This window comes from Tetrao urogallus, assembly GCF_951394365.1.
Source record: "Tetrao urogallus genome assembly, chromosome: 7".
In the NCBI taxonomy this organism is placed as follows: Eukaryota; Metazoa; Chordata; class Aves; order Galliformes; family Phasianidae; genus Tetrao; species Tetrao urogallus.
The window spans coordinates 5,059,009-5,072,256 of record NC_136820.1 but is presented as its reverse complement, the minus strand read 5'-3'; the positions used below and the strand labels follow the sequence as shown (position 1 = coordinate 5,072,256).

The 13,248-nt window shown below is 41.0% G+C and overlaps 1 protein-coding gene across 1 annotated transcript in view; it reads right to left on the bottom strand.

Moving 5' to 3' along the window:
• BMPER (BMP binding endothelial regulator) overlaps positions 1 to 13,248 on the bottom strand; it is a gene marked incomplete at both ends in the record, with an annotated part of 142,987 nt that overhangs the window by 41,852 nt on the left and 87,887 nt on the right. The window contains one exon of the mRNA XM_079538534.1: positions 6,197 to 6,526. Within this exon, the coding sequence (XP_079394660.1) occupies positions 6,197 to 6,526 (330 nt within the window). The remainder of the gene's footprint in view (positions 1 to 6,196; positions 6,527 to 13,248) is intronic.

Below are 13,248 nucleotides of genomic sequence, written 5' to 3'. Positions count from 1 at the left end.
TAAAAAGAGATCAAAAATGAAAGCAAAAAGATGCCAGATGAGTAAAACTGCTGCAAGAAAGCATTCTGATATGGATTCAGATGGTTCATTCAAAAGGTGTTCTTTACCAATCTTTTGAAGGTGACTTGACAAGTCAGCAGCATTATGGAATGGCAGTAGACACAGAACATCCATCTAGAGGCCAGGATATGAATGTCGTGGTACAATCTATTTTACAGTAAGGTTTCATACTTCCAATGCATCAAAATTAAAATTGCTTTCTACGTGTGAAATCTGTTTTATGTCTATACCCATGTAAAAACTGAATGTCTAGCTTTATGTCTCTTTAATGGAGAGAAACAGGTAGTTCAGGGATCACAGCATGGATGTCTAATACAATGGGAATAAAATACCTCCTGAATGCCCTTCTGTTTCCAGTAACATTATACGGTCCAGAAAGCAGGTGGAACCTAAAATTATAATTTTAACCTGAGTTACAATGAAGTGAATTCTATCCTCTTATATGAAGTGAATTCTATCCTTGGAGCAATGCATACGTATCCCATAAAGGAACGCAATTTTAGTATTGTATGTGATAAAAACAACACCAAGTATCACTTAACTTTCATCCCAAAATGGCCCTTCCAATGTCTGATGAATGCTAACACTTTGCATCTCTGAAGTGCCCTCCATCTGAAGACCACAAACCACTTTGCTGATGTTAATTTATTCCCATAAAGTACCCATGTGTGGCAGTTATTTAAGGATAAACAAAGGAACCTGCTTTTAAACAGGATAATCCAGATTTCTCTCTCCTCTGTGTCTGGCCAAGAATACCAAACAGCACCGCTTTGTGGTGCAGGACCAGGGATTTGCTCCAGATTTCTACATTTGCTCTGTGGGCTGGCTTAGCACCACCCTTTCCTCTTGTAAATCAGCACTTGTCACTGTGCAATCCAAATCCTTCTCTGTGCTCATGTAAGTAATTAACATACCAGCGATTCAGTTCAAAGCTGGAGCCCTTTGTTTAGCAACACATCCCATCCTCTCCTATGCCAATTCCCACCTGTGCCACAGAGGATTAGGGGGAGGCCTAATGGGCAGTGATCACAGAATCATTAAGATTAGAAAGGATCACTAACATCATCTACTCCATGCATCAACTGCCAGAGCCCGTCAGTGGCTGCAGAAGGGGTGCTTTGCCATCAGTATGGACTATCCTGTCCCTATGTGATTTACACTACCCCTAGTGTTTGGGAGAAGATTTACCCAGCAAGGTTTGCAGATAATTCTGCATCAGTCAGTCTCCACGGACTATTTCATCATGCTTTCTTATTGTTATAGATATGCAATGATACTACTAATACATTCTATGATGTTGCTTGAAAGCAGCTTCAAATTCTTTCATCATCCCAGAATGCATAGGACCACTTTCTCCTCCAGAGGCATTTTTCACCAAACCAGCTGAGAAATTGTGCAAGAATACTTTGGTTAATGAGGCCAGCACAGTGGCAAGAAGGAAAGCTGCCTTTTCAAGCTGCTTCATACATTATCATTGCTGGACAAATTCAAATTCCAGCTGTCTTTGCTTCTGACAATGTTGAACAAAACAAAACACAGCTTGATTTGCAGACACCAGATTAATACTGCTGTGCTGGCATTTAGAAAAAACTCGCCATTAACGTATAAACCAAGATTATTTCAGACTTGAGAATCATGTAAACTTTCTGAAAGTTTGAAGTATCCAGATCCAAGTCTTCAGACAGCTCTTTTCAGAAAACAGCTCCATTTTTAAGGTAGTTTTCAACTTGTTCCCCAAATGAGCTCCCTCAGAAGCTGCTGACTTTACAGCAGAGTCAGGTAAATGATTTAATTCTAATTTTCCTTTTATAATGTTTGTTTTTCTCAAGTTATGAATTACTGACTTTCAGTGAAATCACCTGTATTTATTACAAAAGGCTAACTCTAATATAATCTTGAATATTTCTGTGTCCTTGGTGAGACACTGGCATCTAGTCATGCACTGTCCTGTGAACTCTAGATATGCAGACATGAATAACATAAAATTCTGATTTTTAACCTCAGCACATAAAAACGCACACTTTTAAATCTAGAGGTCCCTGCTTTGATTATGGGATTTGATTCAAGAGAGTTACAGTTTAACTACCAGCAGTGGACATACTTTTTCTACTTAGATATAACGTAATTCTATTTGCTGTAATTGCTAAGATGCAAGCATTGCAAGTAAATTCATTATGCCAGGTTGTCTTTAGCTATACTAACAAGATTTCTAGCTTTCATGAACAGCCTAGAGGTTTCTGTCTATAGTGGAGCTTCTTCTATTTTGGGGTAATGAAGAAGGGTATTTAATCTAACATGTATGATAATTCTGTCAGTGCCTGGTTGCACGATGCAGTGTGTGCCTTTTTGTTTGTTCACACACAGAAAATTCAGTTGGTTTCTGTAAACCAACTAGAGCTGTGACAGACGGGATTATGCTATGGAGCAACATTTAAAATGGTCTCCTTGGCAGACAGAAATTGTTTGGAAGAGCTTCCTGGTGCCTACAACCCCCTCTCTTTCCCTCCCAATGGATGAGTTTCCCATTCGCTTGGACAAGAATCAGAATCCAAGTGGTGAGACTGGAAGCCAAAGGATGCAGCATCTGTCCCATCTGGAGATGTGCAGAAAAGGAACGTTCTCAGAGTTACTTTTTAGTGTATTCCAATTTTCCTCTTTCTTTGAAGGACACTTAACCAACTTGTTACTTGATTTCTTAACTTGGCATACTATGTGCTCTACTGCATTTAAAAGAAATTCTTCTGGATTTATGCACATCACACACTGAGTTTCACATGCTGGGAACTCCCATCAATTGTTCTGCATGATTTTTCATGGTAAAGGCATCCTCAAGAACTGGCAGATCATTCTTCCCTAAAGATCTAGGGCCAACAGAAAATCTCAGCAAACCAGATATGTGAAAAAGATCTGCCCAGAAGAAAAACAACAACAAAAAACCCTCCTGCACTGGAGGGACAGATGAATTAGCATCAACTCTGTGACCACCAGCTCTCTTGTCTTCTCAATACATTAATATGCACATTGTAGACAAGGACTCAACACCATGCCAGACAGTACTGGGAGTACCTGCAAGTTCAGGGTGCCAGAATTGCTGCTGTGGAACCCAGGGTTACAGCTGGTGAGGAATTCAGCAACAAAACAGGTTTTCACGGGAAAATGCCAATTCATCAGAAATGAAATGCATCAGGGAGGCATATCAGATTCAATGAACTTCCAACAGAACCCAGGCATGGCTCCAAGCTGGTTTCATGCCAGCTCGCCTGGTGGGCTGTCTGGAAGCCCGGACTCTCAGGATATGTAACTCCAGGGCAGTCCTGCCATGCAGATTGCCTTGTAGCCAGGGACCACAAGGCTTCCTGATGCATTGGACTCCCCTGTTTTATCCAGGACTCAGCTCCCAGCTCTGCAAAGGGAAAACCAAAAACCAAGGGAATGCTGACTGAGCTGTAAGCACCAGACTCTGCACTTCCCAGACCAATTTTATTTCAATTTTTCTTCTAGTTCAGTAGCTTTGCTTATTTTTTATTATCTCCTTCCTTTGCCTCTTTTCCCCCACTGTGTTGAGAAAACATACATTTAAAAAAAATCTATGCTCCAGAAAATTATCAGATTTTTTTCCCTTGGCATTTGGAATTTCTTGTGGAATAGAAATTTTGCCTTTTAAGCAGCTCCACTCAGCACATTTCTTCTCCCTACAGCCTCTCTGCTGCTTATCCTCTCCCAGCAAAATGGAGTCATGTTGTTCTCTGCCTCTTTCCATGTCTTCTGTGCTGAGGGAAGGAGGACTTGGCCTAACGTGCTGCCTTCAGTAAGAGAAACCTAATCCTTCTCTGTTAAGGGGAGGAATTATTTAGACTATAATTTGCAGTGATTACACAGTGTTTGGTATGTTGTCATATGCCATGTTTGCACTCCCTCTGCCAACACATGGACAAGGATGTGTGCAGTCATTTATTAGGCTTGCACCAAAGACAAATGGAATAGCAGCGGGATTAGCTGTCATTCATCTTCAACTGAAAACCTTTCCGTGGGCTGTGGTTGGTTAATGAAATCCACATCGCCAGTATTCATAGTGTTCAGCTGGCTGCAAAGAGAAACCCTCAAGATGCTTTTAATTAGAAGTTGTGAATAATGGTCAACTTGTGTGCATTTTACAGACAGCCACAAAAATCTACACTGCCACTTTTAGGAATGAACCCAGAGCTGGGATCCACATTATACAGACTTACATTTCGAGGGGATATATGAACAGGTGTCTAAATTCTCAGTTCAACAGTGGGTGCTAGTGTACCCCTTGAAAAAAAAAAGACTCTAGATAATGAGAATGACTATGCTTCATGCTTGGGACCATACCACTCCATAAGAAAGACTGGTTTCACTGTTTGCACATGGCATTTAATTGAATTAACAGTAAATAGTATTCTCACTGAAACAGTACTTCACTGTTTAAATGAAATCTCCCAGGACTACAGCGCTACCTAACACATGCTAATGAGGAAATTCTTAGCTTCCACTCAGTATTTATCTATGCGAGCGTACTATAGCTCAAAATAGTTTATCAAAACAAATGTAAGTCCTCTGGTTTAGAATTTTGACAATAAATGTGTTCTTTAGCTCTCTAAGGACTTGAGAATCTGCTATCTTCCCTCCTTTTTCTACAACAAAAAAATGTGCCAGATTCTCGAAGTTTCTCATTTCCTTTTGCTTCTGAGGCTGTGAAGTTTGTTCCACTTGGAGAGGCTCTTACCCAAACACAAAGCAAGCACAGAACAATGGCATTAAACAGCAAATTAAGCCTTGGTTTTCAAACGAGGATGTCTATTTTAGTGGGTAGCCTCAGTGAAATGTTTCCATAATTTGACAACTTAAACCAAATCCAGCCATTAGTAACTATGATTTTCCACGTATCTCCCACTTAAACTGCAAGGTATGTTCCTGCATATGTAGAAAAAAATGAATGTTAAAGGACTGATTACATCCCTGCTCTTAGCTGTAAGTATTAGAGAAACACAGAATCACAAAATATCCCAAGTTAGGAGAGCCACAAGGATCACTGAATCCAATTCCAGCAGCCTGGTGCTGGTCATGGTGAAAAACCTGTTCCTAACCTCCAGCCTGATCCTGCCCTGGCACAGCTCCATGCCTTTCTCTCAGCCCTGTCGCTGTCACACAGAGCAGAGCTCAGCGCTGCCCTCTGCTCCCTGTGAGGAGCTGCAGCCGCCATCTGGCCTCCCCTCAGCTCCTCTGCTCTGGGCTGAGCAAACCAAGGGACCTCAGTCACCTGTCACACACCTTGCCCTCCAGACCCTTCCCAATCTTCATAGCCCTCCTTTGGATGTTCTTTAACAGTTTTATGTACTTCTTAGACGGCGGTGCCCAAACTACATGCAATGCTCAGGATGAGGCCACACAGCACAGCAGGACAAGCCCTTCTTTTGCCCAGCTGCCAGTGTGATGCACCACCGCTCAGCCCTGATGCCCCAATTCCGGGTATGGTTGGCCCTTTGGGCTGCCAGGCACACTGCTGACTCGGATTCAACTTGCTGTCATCCAGAACCCCCAGATCCCTCTCTATGGAGGGGCTCTCCTGCCTCTTGTCCCCAAATCTGTACTTCTGTCCTGGGCTGCCGCACCCCAGGAGCAGAATTTGGCTCTAACTCTTGTACAGTTTCATGCACTTGGAGACTGCCCAGCCCTCACACTATTCAAGATATCTCAACAAGGCCTCTCTGCTCTTGAGCAATTCAACAGCTCCACTTAACTTAGAGTCATCCACAAAATTAAGCAGTAAAACTTCAAGTTCAGTACCCAAGTCTTCTTTAAATGATTACACTGAACAAACCACTCTAGTTACTGGAAGTGAAAATCCAATTGGAATCCAATTATCCATGCAGGTGGCTAATTGTCAACTGCAGAATGAAATATAGTCTAGGAAGTGTTCTGCAGAGGCTTCACTCACAGCTGCATTTCTGTCTGCTTGTAGGCTGAAAGAGTTTTGAAAGAATTGTCAAGTACTTGGGATACTCAGATCTCTAATTAATATATTTATTGCCATTGTTACGGTTTTATACCAATTTCTGTTCTTGTTGCATTTGAGAAGTTTTTCTAGGAGAAGACACACACACAGTTGCCCTACCTGCTTTGGTTGTCACTTTCAGCAAATAACCATCCAAATCGATCTGAAATTGTGGTGTCTCGCAGGGTAGTGAGATACGGGTCCCATTCCACTTCACTGTGAGGTGCTGCTGGAGGCTGATGGTGCTTCTGCCCAACACAAGGTCCACTGACTTTGTCCAGGAGAAAGAACGGGTCCGACGGGCATCGTTTTTCACCAGCACCTGGAAGGGCGAGGCAGAGGAGGAGCAGTCTTTCGTCAAAACGTACTGACATGTTCCCTGAAAGTTAAATGTCCGTCCATCAAAAGTGTTGTAGTGAGGGTCTCCAAACACAGTGCAAACTCCAGGCTCTGCAGGTGAGTGAGAAACAAAAGTGCTATATCAGGATCAATCAAAGCTTGAAAAAAACAGTTGATAAGAACTTAATGGATGCTGCTCTCAAGTAATCTTGTTGCCCTACAGGACAGATTTTTCTGAGGACCAATAGGGATACATTTATCTGAAAAGTATAAGCCTCATGGTTCTAGCAGAAATCTTTCCCAAAGCAAGTGAAAACCAAATGCCAATCAATCCTTAGGTCAACATGAGAAGGTTAACCTGTAGATTGGAACCAAAGACAAATCTTCCAACCTCTGAGTTAGTCCCTTAAGCATAATGTGCCACCTGGACAGCTGAGGTTGTTACAATGCCTTGGGAGACTGTTCAGTTTCATTGACAAAAAATGCAAGTCTTATTCACAGTATCAGAGCAGGCAGAGCCCAGGGTCTTGCAGAGCCCTTGTATCCCTGGGCATGTGTGATGGGAGCCTTCCAACTTCATTCCAGCTTTCCAAGCATGAGGTGTCTACTCTGACCCAATCATCCAGTTTCTTTCTTACTGACAGAGAGAAACAAACACAACTAGAAAGTCTCTCATCTCACTGGTTTTAGACATCTACTTTAACACGTGGGAAGTTGCTCTCTGAAGGAGCCTGTATCGTTCTGCTATCTGCTCTGAGAGCTTAGCTGGAGGCATTCCTTTCAGTCAAATTCACCCAGAATGAACTTTCACCCTTAAGTTTTGTGTGGGAGCAAACCCTAATCCAATCACAGAAGTAGATTTCAAAATATCACCTGTGTATTTCTGAGGTTTAGTTTGAATGTCCCAGGTTAGGCAAGTGTGATTCTTCAAAGTTAAAAGCCATCAAGGCACTTCAGCAGGACTCAATTCTGTCCATACTTTACATAGGCACGTGTATAAATATATAAAATAGGTATATTTATATTTTTTCTAAATCTTCTCTAGTAGCACTATTAAGTTGCTGAAGTATCACTGAGGAAATGCGATCAGCGTTTACTACACACATACTTTTTTAATACTACAAACTGTCACATGTTATTTATACAAAACTGACTCTTAGTGGTTATTGTTCTCACAACAAAAGCCAGCAGTACATGAATAGCATGACGCAATGACTATCTAAGGGCACAGTGTCTCTGCTAGTTATGTGCATTTTTACAATTAGAGGGAGATGTCTTATTGATGCTTGCAGTTCTATGCTGGTCAAGAGAAGTCACAGTTCTTAAAGGCAGAACTTGTCCACACTCGTGTCAACAATTCTGAGTTACCCTGCAGTTATCCAGCAATCGATTGAATCGCTTAGCAGTTGAGGAGAGCAGCAATTTGCATTTCAGCCTTTGGGTATAACAATAGGTCCTAACCACATCTCACTGCCGCTGTTCCTGGAAGAAGGAATCTCAGGACAGAGAAATGTACACTGCTGCTGCCAGCTGAATACTCATGGGCTTAGGCTGCTATTGAAAGATGATGCCTGTTTTAGGGGGACAGCTTGATACAGTAAGAAAATGTGACTCAGTAATCAGACAGCTGAGAACAGCATCAATCAAAAAACAAAACAAAACCAACAGCCTAGGGGAATGGAGAATAACAGAGAATGCTATTTCTTAGCCGAAAAAAATTATCGTACAATGTCTTCTCTGAAAAGGCAGCTAAAACAAAAAGGGAAAATTCCAGCCTACAAAGAAAGAAGGAAGCACGTTATGGAGAAGAGACACAGAATTTCTATGATGGAGTGTAATGCAGTTCTGACTAAGCAATATACCTTTCTCAGTCAGCCTATTTAGCCTAGGCACAGTGTTGTGCTAAAGCAGCTGTATTGTTTCTGATGTTCTCACTAGCTTCAGTTAAAGGCTCTGCAGGGATATGTATAGAAGATGTGGATGAAGGGGGCCCCAGGAGACGTTATCTTTCCTTTTTCCAGCTGTAATGCAGAATCACCCATACCTACATTATTTCTGATACACATATACCCTGTTTTCATAGAGCAGGAGTAACATGAATCCCACCACTAGCTCCTGCAGCTCTTAATGACCCTTACTGCAAGGTCTTAAAAGTCTAACCCTAGTCTTCCCCACTGCACAGTGCGGTACCATCGCAGAAGCAGTACCTGGGTAACATTTGTAATGGACTCCTAACTTGCCACATCCATTCTTTTTTTTCATTAAGTCTTCATTTAAGCCATTCTTGGCATCATTAGTATGCCTCTTTACTATGTTTCATAACCAGGGACCAGAAGTTGTGATTTCTCAAGCACATTACGTTGACAGGTCCACTTGAATTCAAAATCACAGGATCACAAAATCACAGAGGTTAAAAGGAATCTCTGGAGATCACCTAGTCCAAATCTCCTGCTAAAGCAAGTTCCAAAAAGTAGATTGCACAGGAAAGTGCAATCCAAGGTAGGTTTTGAACACAAGAGGAGACTCAACAACATTCTCTAGGCAGTTTGTTCTAGTGCTCTGTCACCCACAAAGCGAAGGTTTTCCTCATATTCATATGGAAGTTCCTCTGTTCCACTTCGTGCCTGTTGCCCCTTGTCCTGTCACTGGCACCACTGAAAAGAGCCCAGCCTCACTTGTCTCCCTGCCTTTAGATACTTATAAGCATTGATAAGATCTCCCCTCGGCCTTCATTTCTCCAGGCTGAACAGTTCCAGCTCTCAGCAGATCCTCCAAATACGGCCCCACCATGCAGAGCAGAGATGGAGGACCACCAGCCTCAAACTGCTGGCCACGCTTTTTTTAATGCACCCCAGGATACCATTGGCTTTCTTGGTCACCAGGGCACACTGCTGGCTCATAGCCAACCTGTTGTCCACCAGGACACCTAGATCCTTCCCTTCAAAGCTTCTTTCCTGCAGGTCAGCCCCTAACCTGTACTGATGAATGCAGTTATTCTTCCCCTGGTGTAGGACTCCACACTTGGCCTCGTAGAACCCCTCTGCCCAACTTCTTCAGCCTGTTTCTTTTCAGCAGGTCTCTCTGAATGGCAGCACAGCCATCTGGTGCATCAGCCATTCCTCCCAGCTTCATAGCATCAGGAAAACTTGCTGAGGATGCACTCTATCCCTTCATCCAGGTCACTGATAATCACGTTTGATCAACAGCTATGGAAGTCAGGGCCCAAGGACTTGAAGCAGTGCCAGAAAACCAAGATGCCTGAGTGTGCTTTTAAGAAACATGCACTTTTGTGAATCTCCTTCTCCCATTGCCAACAATAAGGATATCAGTAACTGCTTTCCAAAGTCCATAAAATGATTACGTGACATTTATCCATAAGTATTTTTTGCAAACTTCAAATGAAAGGAACAATAGAGTTTTTAATCACCAGCGTGCTTTTCACCAACAGGAAAAAAGTATCATGGTTTTACACAGAGAATGTCTGACTTTACTGCCACTAAATCATACAAATAAGTTTTCTGATATCCTTATGTATTCATGCAATTATACTGCATGATGAATATTAAGATACATTTTATTACCTGATCAGATTCTATTTCATTTTTCCAGGCTTTAATTTTTCTTTAAATATAATGAAAACTTTTCTGAAAACAAGGAAACTATCAACAAAAAATGAGCCCAAGCACCAGTGAAGATTTCAGCAATGAGAACTGTTTTTTGATTGCATTTTTAGATGCTAAGAACGTAGAGATGTTATACATGTTACTATCCCACATGCTGGGGGAGAGAGGGCAAGTTCTTCACCTATGAAAGTAGCTAAAAGGCAAAAACAAGAGAGGAACAAACGTAATTCAGAGATGTGCAAGTAAAATTGATAGTACCAATGGGATCCAAAGGAAATATTTATTTTTAATTTCTAATGTGTTATGCAGAGTAATGTTGTTTTATGTTATGTTACACCGTGGCACGTCATATGTCAACTTGATACAGTGCAGTTAAAATAAAAAAGAATGTATTTTGGATTGGATAGCTGTATGCCTGATCCAAACATCGCTGTTTTCTTTAATAACCAAGGAAGTGGGGGAAGGAAAATCTACCTAAAAACAGCCCGAATAATTGATTCTCTGATATCACTGTATAAAACATTCTTGAAAGGATTACAAAAATTCTGGGTGTCTTAAAAAATAAACCCACACCCTGCAAGAGTGTGTGTGATAACTCAGGCACTGAACAGAAGAAGAACTGTCTGGCCTTGAAAGAAACCTTAACACAGGGTGCAACAAGAGGGCAAAAGGCAGGCAACATAAAAGCGTCCCACCAATTTTTAGGTTTTGAGTTGTCCACCTTTTGAGAGAGTTTCAATCACATCATGTTTTATGATTTCTTCGTTTCCGTTTTTTTTATTATTGTCTTTTGTTTTCTTTTGGAAATAAAAAAAGCCCTTTATGCATGGCTGGTTTTGAAATCTATTGGAAACACTTGTTCTCTAGTTTGTGTCATGTGTGAAATTCTTCTCTGTTGAGATGAGATGGAGCGGATGGAGAGTATCACTGCATTGCCAAATCTGTGCTCCCCAACACAGGAGTGCGACTTGAGCTACTGAAGCACAGAGTTGTGGATGCAGATCCTTTTCCCTACAATAACTTCTTACCAGCTTATTGCAGATACTCCTTGTCTCTCTCAGTTATCTAGGGCACAGTTAGAAAAGGCCAATAATATAAAGATGCTCCTCCTAAGACTCTGTTAGCCCCCAGCTATTTCCAGCTTAGGGACTATCTGAGCTAGTCAGGGTTTGTCTTTATTTAGTAGCCTTTGAAAGACTTCTTTTCCATGAATTTGTCCAGTCTCTTTTTGACCCAGAAACATTTTTAGCATCCACAACATCCTTTGGCACAGTGCCTGAAAAACTACCATCTCTTGCTTGTGTTAAACCTTGCATTTCTCAACTTCAGTATCTTCTGCCCATTTACACATGCACATTTATATGAAGGCAAATATATCCATGTTCCTTTCCCTGAAAGACACAGATTTTTAACAGCACCACAGAGCTATGCACAAAGAGCTGTGATTTCCCAAGCACCTTACGCAGTTAAGGCACTCAACTCTGATTAAATGCTGTTAGAAGCTGGCTGCAAACACCTGTAAATGCCTTTTGGAAATCCCACATTTCGGTGCCCAAATCAATTTTCAAAACTCCTGGCTTTCGTATAAACTTCTGGAACAAGACAGTTTTCACATTTGTTTTTTCTTTTTTTTTAAACAGCAAAATGCTCTTACATTTGATGGTCTGTGTAACTCACACAGTTTGCCTAGTCCCAACCCAAGGATCTATAGCTTTCTTGCAAACTCGTAATAATAGCATTTAGGTGCTAAAGTGAATATTGTGGAACTCTTGGCCAGCTCTCCTTGCATGTTACAAATCATGCACCCAATTCAAATGAAATACTGACTTTCATTCGGAAAGGTAACTAACTGGGAAGGTAATTGTAGGCAAGCAGCACAGGGTTTGAAAACACATTTATCTGTACAGAAAAAAAAAAAAAAAAAAAAAAAGAAGCTGAAAAAGAAACAGCAGGGAAAAGAACATTTTAGCATTCCTTGAGGTTTAACATACTCTTTAAGGAGGAAAGAAAGTTAATGAAATCACAACCGGTTTTGGGCAATTTAAAACAAATTTAACAAAGAGATGCTCGAGTTCAAGTAAATACTATGCTGAGTAGAGTTAAGAATCACCTACAGAAACAACAGGTTGCCAAAAAGTACCTACGTGCCTTCAGGCTAATGCCCCTACTCCCAAGGTGGTACATGGCCTTTATGAAAAAGCTGAATTATATATAGACTGTTTAGTTGAGGCCAGACAGACAGTCAGCACACACATCCTGACCGGCCAAAGAGCATGAGCATATTGGCTGGCCAATTAGCACATTTTTAGCTCCAGAACAGCCACAGGATATATTGTCTCTAGCTCGGTTTATTATTTGTTAGGGTATAAAGGAAATGGGACACAAATCCATAGGAAACCGGGCTGTTAGCTCTGGTGCTTATGGAATAGCATGTTTTATTTTTTCAGGACATCAGAGCAGTCAATTGAAGTCCAAGATGTCCAGATGTCTGGTCACACTCTTCTGGGCTTGTAGCTAGTTAAGAGTGGCCAAGAAAAATACACTTTAAATTATAACTAAAATTGTTTTGGACATCTTCTGAGTGCGGAGAAGGAGGAAAAAATAGAAGTTTACCAGCGTAAGAGTGTTCTGGTTGCACATCTATAATTCAAAAAAGATCCCAGCTTTTTAAAAATGAAATGAAACTTTGAATGCAATTAGTCCATATGCTGAATTAAGCCCTAAATCAAACAGAACACATTATTAACTTCTGAAAGTTAGCTGCAGAACACACATAATAGAATTTCATTAGCTTTTCTTTAAAAAATGCGTAGCCTTACAGTACTTTTCTCATAACTGTTGCATAGTGCAGCTTGATATAATACACATTACAAGGTGTGGTGTCAAAAACTCCACAGGAGTCTTTATGGCCTATTTCATAAATAAAATATCTATTCCAATTTGTTCAAATACATATTTATACAGTAGGCCATCACAGCTGAAATGACTGAGGAGCTAAGTCATGTACAGCATTCCAGTATGAATAAGCAATTGAAGTTTTTTTTGTTGATGTATTTCTCTATGGCAAGGAAATAACAGGAAACAGGACCATCAGACTTGTTTGTAATCCTTTAGTCCTGATTGCTGCTGTCATAGGTACCTACAAAGCATAACACTATCTTTTTTCTTTTTTTAATCTTCTGCTGTTGTTTTGAAGAGTCATCCATTTTT